The 14,382-nt window shown below is 36.0% G+C and overlaps 1 protein-coding gene across 4 annotated transcripts in view; it reads right to left on the bottom strand.

Moving 5' to 3' along the window:
- BLTP1 (bridge-like lipid transfer protein family member 1) overlaps window positions 1–14,382 on the bottom strand; it is a 215,994-nt gene that overhangs the window by 181,293 nt on the left and 20,319 nt on the right. For all 4 annotated transcript variants that reach the window (XM_065903724.1, XM_065903726.1, XM_065903727.1 and 1 more), the window contains exons 4-6: window positions 13,162–13,278; window positions 4,098–4,176; window positions 2,902–2,966 (exon numbers count right to left, since the gene is read on the bottom strand). In XM_065903724.1, coding sequence (XP_065759796.1) covers window positions 2,902–2,966; window positions 4,098–4,176; window positions 13,162–13,278 — 261 coding nt within the window. The remainder of the gene's footprint in view (window positions 1–2,901; window positions 2,967–4,097; window positions 4,177–13,161; window positions 13,279–14,382) is intronic.

Below are 14,382 nucleotides of genomic sequence, written 5' to 3'. Positions count from 1 at the left end.
ATTCTGAAATGGGCAATCCCAGTAGGTCTAATTTACAACCTGCAGTTGCCTCTGGATACTGCAAATGTCTTCATTCCTCCCATAAGCTGTGATAAGTGTTTATTTATACATGAGACTCTTCAAGAATCCTCTTGGGCCACATTTGACAAGGCTATTTAACAAATACAAGGGACACTAGACTGGAAGTTAGCAGATCTGGGTTTTTGTCTTGATTTTAACAGCTATAATCACAGGAATTGATGATTTTTCCATCTGCAAAATGAAGGGGCTTTGAGGACATTAGCTGTTACCAAATTGATGATTGATTTTGAGAAAAATTGGTTGTTTTCTATGTTCCTTGGAATTCTGGGGTCAGGAGCATTGGGTGGGGTAGTGTTAGGTCAAATGGGCCTCCTCAACCCACCATTTCCCTACAGCTTTATCAGTTCACATTATCATTTTAAAACACCAAGGGGAAAAAAAATCTGGAATAAAACTTCTAAGGCAAATATACAAATAGGGTGGGTTAGTTTGTTTTACCACAAACAAGCTACACAAATGAAGAGAACTTCTGTTTTGGCTTCACTGTAACCTTGTTTTCGAAAGTTTATGTTAACTAACATGTAAAAAGAAAAAAGATTAAATCAAAACAGCAAATACCACACAGACTGCAAGGTTAACAGAAGCATGACAGGCTGAGGAAAAATACTCTCCTAAAGTAATCTATCTCTAAGGCACAAGCTAGATGGACTTTTCAAACTAAATCTAGGGTAGAAATACTGGGCATGCCCAAAATTAAGTGAATGTGTTAGAAACTAGAACTGAACTCAAAAGAACCTGGCTCTCAGGAATGAGCTTTAACCATCTCTAAAGTGTAAGATATCTTTAATTAAGTACCACCTTTAAGACTTACAGTCAAATTAAAGAAAGAATCAAGAATATTCTCTCCATAATACCTAAGCAGTGTAGGAAAGTGCTTCAAAGTTCTAAATGTATTCAGATTTCATATTAATAAAAAGTCAAAACTTAAAAACAAAAGATTCCCAATGCACTAATATATTATCTAAAGGACATTTTCTTTTCCTGTGAGAATGCTTATAATAACTACTAAGAAATGAGGTAAAAAGGTTGGTTTACAAACCAAAATTCCAAAACCACAGACTAAAGAAGGGTAATGACACAGTCATTCTCAATCACAGATGAGAGACTGCAGAAAGCCTATTCCAAAGGTCCACAGAACACTTTCGTCTTAAGAAGTCATTCAGCTTCTGTTCAAAATTATCTAATACACAACTCCAATTTTTAGAAAACTTTTTCCAGAAATGAAATTTGTCCATTATTCTTTCTAATAATTTTGGTTTCATTAACTCCGCAGATGTCAAATTCTAACCCATTAATGCCAACATTTTCAAGGTAGAGTAAGTTATGTATTATATAGGAGGGATGAAAGATATGTGGCAGCAAGGCAATGATAGTTTAAAAAAAAGACTAAACAATAGGGAAACAATAGGGAAATCTAAAAATAATTTAGGATAGCTCAAACTTTTGCTAAGTTTTCAAACTTCCAGAACTTTAAGTCTGTTTTCCTATAGAAAAAATGGTATACATCATGATGAGATTCCTAGGGGAGCTCACACACACACAATCCAACATTAAACTGGAAAGTTCCAAAATTATACAGAACCAATCACCATTTCAGAATCTCACTGGGGAGCCTGAAACACAGGTCCACATACCCAAGAAAAGGTGGAGGGGTTTCATTCTCTTTTGACCCTACACTCCCAGGCGGCACTTAAATTCTCCTTAAAAGTAGTTACCAAAGTATGGTCTAGGGACCTCTGGGGGGATCCTGAGACCCTTTCTTGGGGAACACAAAGTCAAAATTATTTTGATAATATTATTATACTTAGATATTTGACTTTTTATCAGTCATTTTCAAATGAGTGGACAATGGGCTTTTTTAAAAGGGTGTAAGAAGTATATGAATATGAAAGCAGAGGTGAGAATTCAATTACCTTCCATTAGGACAGACATTTAAAATATCTGCAAAATTTAAAACTATGTCAGTCTTCTCACTATATTTTTGCTTTGGAAAAATTATTCTTCATAAAGTGTGCTATTTATTTTAACATGTAATGGATTTATTAAAGATGTTTTTAATGATAAAAATGTTTCTACAACGATCAGGCTTAATTTTGAATGAAGCAAATATTAAACAGATACAACTTGATAAATAAAAGCTTGTTGGAATCCTCAATTATTTAGAATGTAACAAATCCTGAGATCAGAAATGTTTGCCAGTTACTATTCTAGAAAGTAAAGACAAGGTCTCCTCTCCTCGAGGCCACTGGTGTGGTTAATGTAGAGAAGAAAGTTACAGGCACAGACAGGCGCACCTAGAGTTGTGAAATGAACAGGTGAGAATATACTGAGATAAAATTCTGATGATAAAAAGCGGAAACAGAAGAGAGTCTAGAGGATGTATTTCCTCTTTTCTACACATCCTTACCATAGTAGATAAATGCGAATTAGTAGCAATGTTACATAAAAATATGAATAAAGCAAAGAAGCTGAAAAGATAAGTATCTTAGTAGAGTGATCAAAGAGTGCTAGAAAGCCACTTTAACCACAGTATGAGATTAAGTCCGCAAATATAATAGGAGGTAAGACTAGAAATGTGAGTAAGGGTCATGCTGAGAATAACCCTAAATAAACAATAGACTAAGGAAACTAAATTTAACCATGCAGAGGAAATCTGCTGAAGGATTTTCAGCAAAGGAATGTTAAAATCAGTTCTGTAAACTCCAAACCTTTTAAAAATATTTTTATCTATTACCAAATGGGAAACATTTCAACATCTACAAATGAAAATTCTGATTATATTACTGAAGATTTCAAACACATGAAAAAATGAAAACTTACCATGTTGCTTCTGCTTTGGATTATACATTTTCCACCACCGAAAAATTATAAATCCATCTTGAATTCTAAGCAAGATAAATTACAAAATTGAAAGCTTAAGCAACAATTTATTTAACTCATTTCTTAGCTATTATAAAAAGCAGGCAATTGATAATAGGGAAATACAGAAAACTGGACACTAGGATACTTAGATGTTTCATACTCTTCCAATCAAGAAAGGAAAAGAAGATCTGCAAAAGCTCATAGAATCTTCTATTTAGGTAAACTGTAATACCAAATAACATTTAGTAGGAAAATAAAGTGTTAACAGAAAAAACTTTTTCTTTTTAAAGTTATATTTTTTAAATTAAATTAAAATTATATAAACTAAAAAAAAAAAAGCCAAATCTTGAAATGAAGATACTAGCACTCAAAGGGAAAACTTTTAAAGACTTTCTTTCATTTCTATAATGACATATCACTTCACATCCCCAAAGGGTGGAAGTATAGCCTAACTTTTACTTTTAACTTGGAAATAGTTTTGGACTCACAAAGAAGTTACCTCTACTGTTATACGTGAGATATGAGTGCTGCCAAACTCTAGCACTTCTCAACTAATTTAGTATCTTCAAGTTTTATCCAAGTAATGAATTTTAAGAAAATCACATAAATAGAGTAAGCTTTTCTTTCAATGCTTACAGAAGACAGAATATATCAAACATATGAACTATCATTTTTCATTATATTCAATTTTCATCTCCTTCTTAAGGTAAAACTAGAAATGTTATTAAGGTTAAATTATTCTAAAAATTGACTATCTATAAAAAGGGGATAATAGATAAGAGATATCAACACCCCTGATCCTTGCTTATATAATAAATGACCACAATGAATTCTACAACAAAAACGGTCAAGTAATCTAATGCTCAATTTTCAAAACTAGGGATGATATGAGATTATTCATTTCTATAAGCTGCTATTCAAATATGATTTTTTTGGCCAGTGTAAACCTTAGCTAAATCAATCCACTGACAGAAACATTAAAAAAAAAAAAAATCAGTTCACCAGTATGAGTCACTGAAAAAAATGATTGCTGATTTATGGTTTTATTTGAAAATCCAACATTGTTACTCTGAAAAAGCAAGCCATATTCAATTCAGTATTATAATCAAAAAAGTTTGTAATATTTCAGATTTAAGATGGATATTTATTTTTACCTAATAGACATGTCTTCTGTAATGTAATAGATTTCACGAACCATGATTTTTCCAGAAAGAACAGAGAAAGAAAATGAACCTGTTGTAGGGAAAAAAAAAAAAACACAACAACAATTAATGTAATTGTTTTGAAAAACAGTAGAGCCCTAAAAGCTTTAAATAATCTTCACATTCAATTTACTCGATAATTAAAAGTTCTTTCCCTACTTCCTTCCTGATATCCTTACAGCCTTACTAATCTTGTCATTTTTCCCTCAAATATAACAAAAAGTGCCATAGATATCATTTCTATGAACTGAGTTACTAAATAATTATAGGAGGACATGAGTTTAACAGCTACTTCCTATGAGTAATTCTCTTAATTAGGCACAGCCATTAAATGATCCCAAAGCAGTGACTAATTCACCATTTTTCTCCATTAATTTTGGTGACTCCAGGAACCAGTCATTGCCTCAAATTAATGAAAGACTACTTATGTTTGAGAGAACTTTTGTTTATGACCACTAAGAGGTACTCTAAGGAAGATCAGAAATATTCTGTTAGGTGAACCCTCACCTCCTTTTCCCAGTGGTTCAGGGTTTTTCCAAAGAATATGACTTCCTAATATACCCTCCTATCTACTTGCATACTTCCCATTTATAAGTAGTCAAGTTAAATTAATAACAAAAGCTACAAAATGAAGTACAAAAGATGATTCCACTTAGTTATAAATCTTTTAGGTATCAGTTTTGTAAAAAAAAGCAGGAGGAAGGAGCCAAGATGGCGGAGGAGTAGGACGGGGAGACCACTTTCTCTCCTAGAAATTCATCAAAAGAATAACTGAACGCAGAGCAAACTTCACAAAACAACTTCTGATCGCTAGCTGAGGTCACCAGGCGCCCAGAAAAGCAGCCCATTGTCTTCAAAAGGAGGTAGGACAAAATATAAAAGATAAAAAGTAAGACAAAAGAGCTAAGGACGGAGATCCGTCCCGGGAAGGGTCTTAATAGAGGACGTTCCCAGACACCGGGAAACCCTCGCACTGGCGGGCCTGGGGGAAGTGTTTGAATCTCAGAGGACAACCTGACTGGGAGAGAAACAATAATTAAAACCCACAGATTACGAGCCTAAAAGCAACTCCCAGCAGAAAAGTACCCCAGACGCCCGCATCCGCAGCCAGCAAGTGGGGGCGGAAAGGTGAGGAGCGGGCGGCATTGCTTGGGGCAGGGTCCGGGCCTGAGTGCCCTGAGGACAATCGGAGAGAGCTTTTGTGAGTTCCCAGCTTGAACTGTGGGACAGCAAAAGAGAGAGAGAAAATTAACCGGCCAGAACACACTGCCGGCTGTTCGCAGAACAAAGGGACCAAGATTCTGGATGGTCGACATCCGCTGGGAGGGTCGCGGCGAGACACAGGGGGCAGGCACCCGACCGGCGCGGGCGGGGACTGGGGCTGGGGACGCGGAGGGCAGAAGGCGAACGCACCGGACTGGCGCCTGCGCAATCTGAGACTGGGACCGCGGAAGGGAGTGGGCGCGCGCACCCGGGGAGAGTGCGACCGCCAAGCCCCTGGCTGCCTGGACCGCTCTGACGGGGAAGGCACAAAGAGCAGGCGCAGCTGTCCGTTCAGACCTTTTGCGGAACACCCGAGGGCTGGAACCGCGCGAAACGCGGGCGCACTCCATAGAGAGCAGACGGAGCCTGAGCAGCGCCGGCCCCGCCCTGCAGCTCCAGCCCCGCCCTGCAGCGCTATGGAACTAGCTACCTGAATAAGAGTCCACCTCCGCCCGCCTATGTCAGGGCGGAAATGAGGCCCTGAAGAGACCCGCAAACAGAAGCCAAATAAACAAAGGGAACCGCTTGCGAAGGAACTGGTGCAACAGATTAAAATCCCTGTAGGAAACACTGACCACACCACAAGGGACCTGTAGATATCAAGAAGTGTAAGCTGGAACGAGGAGTTATCTGAAACTGACCCGAACCCACACCGACCGCAACAGCTCCAGAGAAATTCCTAGATATATTTTTACTTTTTTTTTTTTAAGTAAGAAAAAAATTTTTTTAAATTTTATTTTCCTTTAAAATTCCCTATTACTCCCCCATTACTCCTTAACTTGCATTTTCATAAATTCTTAACGATTTTTTTTAGTTAGGGAAAATTTTTTTTTCCTCTTTTTTTCTCTTTTTTTTTTCTTTTTTCCCCTTCTTCTCTTCTATTTTCTATTTTTCTTTTTCTCTTATTTCTTTTAAAGTCCTCTAGTACTCCTCCACTGCTCCTTCATTATTCATTTTCAATACACTATAACCTTACAAAGAAAAAAGAAAAAAAAAAAAGAAGAGAAGCCCTATTTTTAAACCGAACCTCATATATATTTCTAAAATTTTTTGGGGGGTGTTTTTGTTTTTAATATAGTATTTTTAAGAGTCTAACCTCTACTCTAGACTTTTAATTTTTGTTCTTCAGTATATGATATAAACTGGGAACATTTAAGAATCCAATATTCAGTTTCCATTTTTATTCAAGAGTGAGAGATTATTCTCTCCCAAACTTGACTCTCTGTTTTCTACCTCAGAACACCTCTATTTCCTCCTTTCCTCATATTTCTGTTTTTGTTTTTAATATAGTATTTTTAAGAGTCTAACCTCTACTCTAGATTTTTAATTTCTGTTCTTCAGTATATGATATAAACTGTGAACATTTAAGAATCCAATATTTAGTTTCCATTTTTATTCAGGAGGAGAGATTATTCTCTCCCAATCTTGACTCTCTGTTTTCTACCTCAGAACACCTCTATTTCCTCCTTTCCCCTTCTCTTCCCAATCCAATTCTGTGAATCTTTGTGGGTGTCTGGGCTACGGAGAACACTCTAGGAACAGACGACTGCGTAGATCTGTCTCTCTCCTCTTGAGTCCTCCTTTTTCTCCTCCTGCTCATCTCTATTTCCCTCCTCCCTGTCCTCTTCTTCATGTAACTCTGTGAACCTCTCTGGGAGTCCCCAACGGGGGAGAATCTTTTCGCCATTAACCTAGAAGTTTTATTATCAGTGCTGTATAGTTGGAGAAGTCCTGAGACTACAGGAAGAATAAAACTGAAATCCAGAGGCAGGAGATTTAAGCCCAAAACCTGAGAACACCAGAAAACTCCTGACTACATGGAACTTTAAGTAATAAGACACCGTCCAAAAACCTCCATACCTACACTGAAACCAACCACCACCCAAGAACCAACAAGTTTTAGAGCAAGACGTACCACACAAATTCCCCAGCAACGCAGGAACATAGCCCTGAACGTCAACACACAGACTGCCCAAAGTCACACCTAACACATAGACCCATCTCAAAACTCATTACTGGGCACTCCATTGCTCTCCAAAGAGAAGAAATCAAATTCCACGCTCCAGAACACTGACACAAGCTTCCTTAACCAGGAAACCTTGACAAGCCAACCGTCCAACCCCACCCACCGGGTAAAAACTCCACAATAAAAAGGAACCACAGACCTCCAGAATACAGAAAGCCCATTCCAGACACAGCAATCTAAACAAGATGAAAAGGCAGAGAAATACCCAACAGGTAAAGGAACATGACAAGTACCCACCAAGTCAAACAAAAGAGGAGGAGATAGGGAATCTATCTGAAAAAGAATTTAGAATAATGATAATAAAAATGATCCAAAATCTTGAAAACAAAATGGAGCTACAGATAAATAGCCTGGAGACAAAGATTGAAAAGATGCAAGAAATGTTTAATAAAGACCTAGAAGAAATAAAAGAGAGTCAATTAAAAATTAATAATGCAATGAATGAGATCAAAAACACTTTGGAGGGAACCAAGAGTAGAATAACGGAGACAGAAGATAGGATAAGTGAGGTAGAAGATAGAATGGTGGAAATAAATGAAGCAGAGAGGAAAAAAGAAAAAAGGATCAAAAGAAATGAGGACAACCTCAGGGACCTCTGGGACAATGTGAAACGCCCCAATATTCGAATCATAGGAGTCCCAGAAGAAGAAGACAAAAAGAAAGGCCATGAGAAAATACTCGAGGAGATAATAGCTGAAAACTTCCCTAAAATGGGGAAGGAAATAGCCACCCAAGTCCAAGAAACCCAGAGAGTCCCAAACAGGATAAACCCAAGGCGAAACACTCCAAGACACATATTAATCAAATTAACAAAGATCAAACACAAAGAACAAATACTAAAAGCAGCAAGGGAGAAACAACAAATAACACACAAAGGGATTCCCATAAGGATAACAGCTGATCTATCAATAGAAACCCTCCAGGCCAGAAGGGAATGCAGGACATAATGAAAGTAATGAAAGAGAATAACCTACAACCTAGATTACTGTACCCAGCAAGGATCTCATTCAGATATGAAGGAGAATTCAAAAGCTTTACAGACAAGCAAAAGCTGAGAGAATTCAGCACCACCAAACCAGCTCTTCAACAAATGCTATGGGATCTTCTCTAGGCAGGAAATGCAGAAAGGTTGTATAAACGTGAACCCAAAACAACAAAGTAAATGGCAACAGGACCACACCTATCAATAATTACCTTAAATGTAAATGGGTTGAATGCCCCAACCAAAAGACAAAGATTGGCTGAATGGATACAAAAACAAGACCCCTAAATATGCTGTCTACAAGAGACCCACCTCAAAACCAGAGACATATACAGACTAAAAGTGAAGGGCTGGAAAAAAATATTTCACGCAAATGGAGACCAAAAGAACACAGGAGTCGCAATACTCATATCAGATAAAATAGACTTTCAAATAAAGGATGTGAAAAGAGACAAAGAAGGACATTACATAATGATCAAAGGATCAATCCAAGAAGAAGATATAACAATTATAAATATATATGCACCCAACATAGGAGCACCGCAATATGTACAGCAAATGCTAATGAGTATGAAAGAGGAAATTAATAGTAACACAATAATAGTGGGAGACTTTAATACCCCACTCACAACTATGGATAGATCAACTAAACAGAAAATCAACAAGGAAACACAAACCTTAAATGATACAATGGACCAGCTAGACCTAATTGATATCTATAGGACATTTCACCCCAAAACAATCAACTTCACCTTTTTCTCAAGTGCACACGGAACCTTCTCCAGAATAGATCACATCCTGGGCCATAAATCGGGTCTTGGAAAATTCAGAAAAATTGAAATCATTCCAGTCATCTTTTCTGACCACAGTGCAGTAAGATTAGATCTCAATTACAGGAAAAAAATTGTTAAAAATTCAAACATATGGAGGCTAAATAACACGCTTCTGAATAACCAACAAATCATAGAAGAAATCAAAAAAGAAATCAAAACATGTATAGAAATGAATGAAAATGAAAACACAACAACCCAAAACCTATGGGACACTGTAAAAGCAGTGCTAAGGGGAAGGTTCATAGCATTACAGGCTTACATCAAGAAACAAGAAAAAAGCCAAATAAATAACCTAACTCTACACCTAAAGCAATTAGAGAAGGAAGAAATGAAGAACCCCAGGGTTAGCAGAAGAAAAGAAATCTTAAAAATTAGGGCAGAAATAAATGCAAAAGAAACTAAAGAGACCATAGCAAAAATCAACAAAGCTAAAAGCTGGTTTTTTGAAAAAATAAACAAAATTGACAAACCATTAGCAAGACTCATTAAGAAACAAAGAGAGAAGAACCAAATTAACAAAATAAGAAATGAAAAGGGTGAGATCACAACAGACAACACTGAAATCCAAAGGATCATAAGAGGCTACTACCAGCAGCTCTATGCCAATAAAATGGACAACTTGGATGAAATGGACAAATTCTTAGAAAAGTATAACTTTCCAAAACTGAACCAGGAAGAAATAGAAGATCTTAACAACCATCACAAGCAAGGAAATCGAAACTGTAATCAAAAATCTTCCAGGAAACAAAAGCCCAGGACCAGATGGCTTCACAGCTGAATTCTACCAAAAATTCAGAGAAGAGCTAACACCTATATTACTCAAACTCTTCCAGAAAATTGCAGAAGAAGGTAAACTTCCAAACTCATTCTATGAGGCCACCATCACCCTAATTCCAAAACCAGACAAAGATGCCACAAAAAAAGAAAACTACAGGCCAATATCACTGATGAACATAGATGCAAAAATCCTTAACAAAATTCTAGCAAACAGAATCCAACAACATATTAAAAAAATCATACACCATGACCAAGTGGGCTTTATCCCAGGAATGCAAGGATTCTTTAATATCCGCAAGTCAATCAATGTAATACACCACATTAACAAATTGAAAGATAAAAACCATATGATTATTTCAACTGATGCAGAGAAAGCCTTTGACAAAATTCAACACTCATTTATGATTAAAACTCTCCAGAAAGCAGGAATAGAGGGAACATATATCAACATAATAAAAGCTATATATGACAAACCCACAGCAAGCATCACCCTCAATGGTGAAAAATTGAAAGCATTTCCCCTGAAATCAGGAACAAGACAAGGGTGCCCATTCTCACCACTACTACTCAACAAAGTCTTGGAAGTTTTGGCCACAGCAATCAGAGCAGAAAAAGACGTAAAAGGAATCCAGATAGGAAAAGAAGAAGTGAAACTCTCGCTGTTTGCAGATGACATCATCCTCTACATAGAAAACCCTAAAGACTCTTCCAGAAAATTACTAGAGCTAATCAATGAACATAGTAGAGTTGCAGGATATAAAATTAACACACAGAAATCCCTTGCATTCCTATATACTAACAATGAAAACACAGAAAGAGAAATTAAGGAAACAATACCATTCACCATTGCAACAAAAAGAATAAAATACTTAGGAGTATATCTACCTAAAGAAACAAAAGACCTGTACATAGAAAACTATAAAACACTGATGAAAGAAATCAAAGAGGACACAAACAGATGGAGAAACATACCGTGTTCATGGATTGGAAGAATCAATATTGTCAAAATGGCTATTCTACCCAAAGTAATCTATAGATGCAATGCAATCCCTATCAAGCTACCAACGGTATTTTTCACAGAACTAGAACAAATAATTTCACAATTTGTATGGAAATACAAAAAATCTCGAATAGCCAAAGTAATCTTGAGAAAGAAGAATGGAACTGGAGGAATCAACCTGCCTGACTTCAGACTCTACTACAAAGCCACAGTCATCAAGACAGTATGGTACTGGCACAAAGACAGAAATATAGATCAATGGAACAGAATAGAAAGCCCAGAGATAAATCCACGAACCTATGGACACCTTATCTTTGACAAAGGAGGCAAGGATATACAATGGAAAAAAGACAATCTCTTTAACAAGTGGTGCTGGGAAAACTGGTCAACCACTTGTAAAAGAATGAAACTAGAACACTTTCTAACACCATACACAAAAATAAACTCAAAATGGATTAAAGATCTAAATGTAAGACCAGAAACTATAAAACTCCTAGAGGAGAACATAGGCAAAACACTCTCCGACATAAACCTCAGCGGGGTCCTCTATGACCCACCTCCCAGAATATTGGAAATAAAAGCAAAAGTAAACAAATGGGACCTAATGAAACCTAAAAGCTTCTGCACTACAAAGGAAACTATAAGTAAGGTGAAAAAGACAGCCCTCAGATTGGGAGAAAATAATAGCAAAAGGGGAAACAGACAAAGGATTAATCTCAAAAATATACAAGCAACTCCTGAAGCTCAATTCCAGAAAAATAAATGACCCAATCAAAAAATGGGCCAAAGAACTAAAACAGACATTTCTCCAAAGAAGACATACAGATGGCTAACAAACACATGAAAAGATGCTCAACATCACTCATTATTAGAGAAATGCAAATCAAAACCACAATGAGGTACCATTACACGCCAGTCAGGATGGCTGCTATCCAAAAGTCTACAAGCAATAAATGCTGGAGAGGGTGTGGAGAAAAGGGAACCCTCTTACAATGTTGGTGGGAATGCAAACTAGTACAGCCACTATGGAAAACAGTGTGGAGATTTCTTAAAAAACTGGAAATAGAACTGCCATATGACCCAGCAATCCCACTCCTGGGCATACACACCGAGGAAACCAGATCTGAAAGAGACACGTGCACCCCAATGTTCATCGCAGCACTGTTTATAATAGCCAGGACATGGAAGCAGCCTAGATGCCCATCAGCAGATGAATGGATAAGGAAGCTGTGGTACATATACACCATGGAATATTACTCAGCCATTAAAAAGAATTCATTTGAATCAGTTCTAATGAGATGGATGAAACTGGAGCCCATTGTACAGAGTGAAGTAACTCAGAAAGATAAAGAACATTACAGCATACTAACACATATATATGGAATTTAGAAAGATGGTAACGATGGCCCTATATGCAAAATAGAAAAAGAGACACAGAAGTACAGAACAGACTTTTGAACTCTGTGGGAGAAGGTGAGGGTGGGATGTTTCGAAAGAACAGCATGTATATTATCTATGGTGAAACAGATCACTAGCCCAGGTGAGATGCATGAGACGAGTGCTCAGGCCTGGTGCACTGGGAGGACCTAGAGGAGTCGGGTGGAGAGGGAGGTGGGAGGGGGGATCGGGATGGGGAATACGTGTAACTCTATGGCTGATTCGTGTCAATGTATGACAAAACCCATTGAAATGTTGTGAAGTAATTGGCCTCTAACTAATAAAATAAAATTGAAAAAAAAAAAGAAAGAAAAAAAAAAATTAAAAAATAAAAAATAAAAAAAAAATAAAAAAAAGCAAAACTTCATCAAGCAGTAGAAATTTTCTTTGGATGGTAGAATCTTGAGAAATATCCAGTTCCATATTTTATATGTGTTCAGATATTTCTAATTATTTTAATGAGGAGCTCTTGTAAGCCAAAAAAGTCAATAGGTTACTACAGAAACACTTTGAGAAATAAGAATGAAGTAAAGGACATAACCAAATGGTAGTTCAACTCTAGTCAGAGTACTATAGTAGAGAATTTCAGGTAGATTAACTTTCATGAAACAAAAGTAAATTTCTAAAGCTACTGTCTGTTTATAAAATAAACTTACAATTTCCAGATTACACAGAAGAAAAAAATTACTCAGACTTACCAATATGAATATAGCCATGCTTGTATAACCTGTTAAGAACCAGTGTTAAAATAAGACCAACATTCCGAGAATTATAATACGTGAGATAAATAATCCATCCACAAGACAAAATAGTAGCTGTTGGAAGAAAAGAATGCAAAAAAAGGATCTCACTATACATCTCCTTTTGATCACCTTAACATTTTAATAAAAATTTGTTAGTAAAAGATCACTTATCATGTTCAGAAACAAGAGGATTTTCTTCCATATGGTAACATGTCCTCTTACAATACCTGAATTTTTAAAACCAGAGGTTGATTCTACTTTACCCATCTTTCAAATTCATTCTCTTTAGTCATTCACCCGAAAAATACAAACTTCAATCAGATCAAGTAAAACAATGTTTCAAGTAAAACTACTTTCCTTTTTTTGTTTCATTTTAGACTACTTTGTACAGTCTCAGTTATTAAACATACAAAAAGTGTTCTGAGAAGAGAAAGCCCATATTTCTGAATATTCTGGGGGAAAAAATCTACCTTTATTAGACTCAGAGTTCATTCTTAAGCTATTTCCTAAAGGCTACAGTCACTTACAAAGAAAACTGATGATTTTTTTACATCAGAGAAAAGTCACTTTTAAAAAAAATCAACAGTCTCTGCTTTTAAAATACTGTTGGAAAGAAGGGAGAATTTTAACCTACTTAAAGGCATATCTATATTAAATAGGCCACCAAATATTAATACTATTATGTTGCAATTGGTAATAACTTCGTTTTAAAGAACACCATTAAATATGCTTCAATACATGCTATTCTATATTTGACCATTTTTCATGAAAAGTTTATAGTCACTTATAAAATCTCTAATATTCCTCCCAAAAAACCTAGCTCATTAATACATAAATGACAAAATACAAGAAAGCATTTTTTGATAAATTTTCTTTTACTTATACATTTGAAAAGTATAACTATTTTCTAGATTAAGACAAAGTAATATAAAGCAATTCAATATATGTAATCTTTTAGCAACATTGTATTAAGTTTGTACTTTTAAAAAATTATGTTAACATAACTAAAACAAAGCAGTCACTGAGAGTCAAAATACAACATTACTTACGGTAGCTTAGACTGATGTTAATAACTTTGAGGTAGCAAGTGCTATGATTTGCCCATAAAATTTATTTCTAGAACAATTCTTTTGAACAATTCTTTTGAAGATACAATATTGTTTTAAACTTAAAAGT

Source organism: Muntiacus reevesi, chromosome 13, assembly GCF_963930625.1.
Source record: "Muntiacus reevesi chromosome 13, mMunRee1.1, whole genome shotgun sequence".
NCBI lineage: Eukaryota > Metazoa > Chordata > Mammalia > Artiodactyla > Cervidae > Muntiacus > Muntiacus reevesi.
The sequence above is the reverse complement of the archived record's forward strand: the minus strand, read 5'-3'. Positions and strand labels throughout refer to the sequence as shown.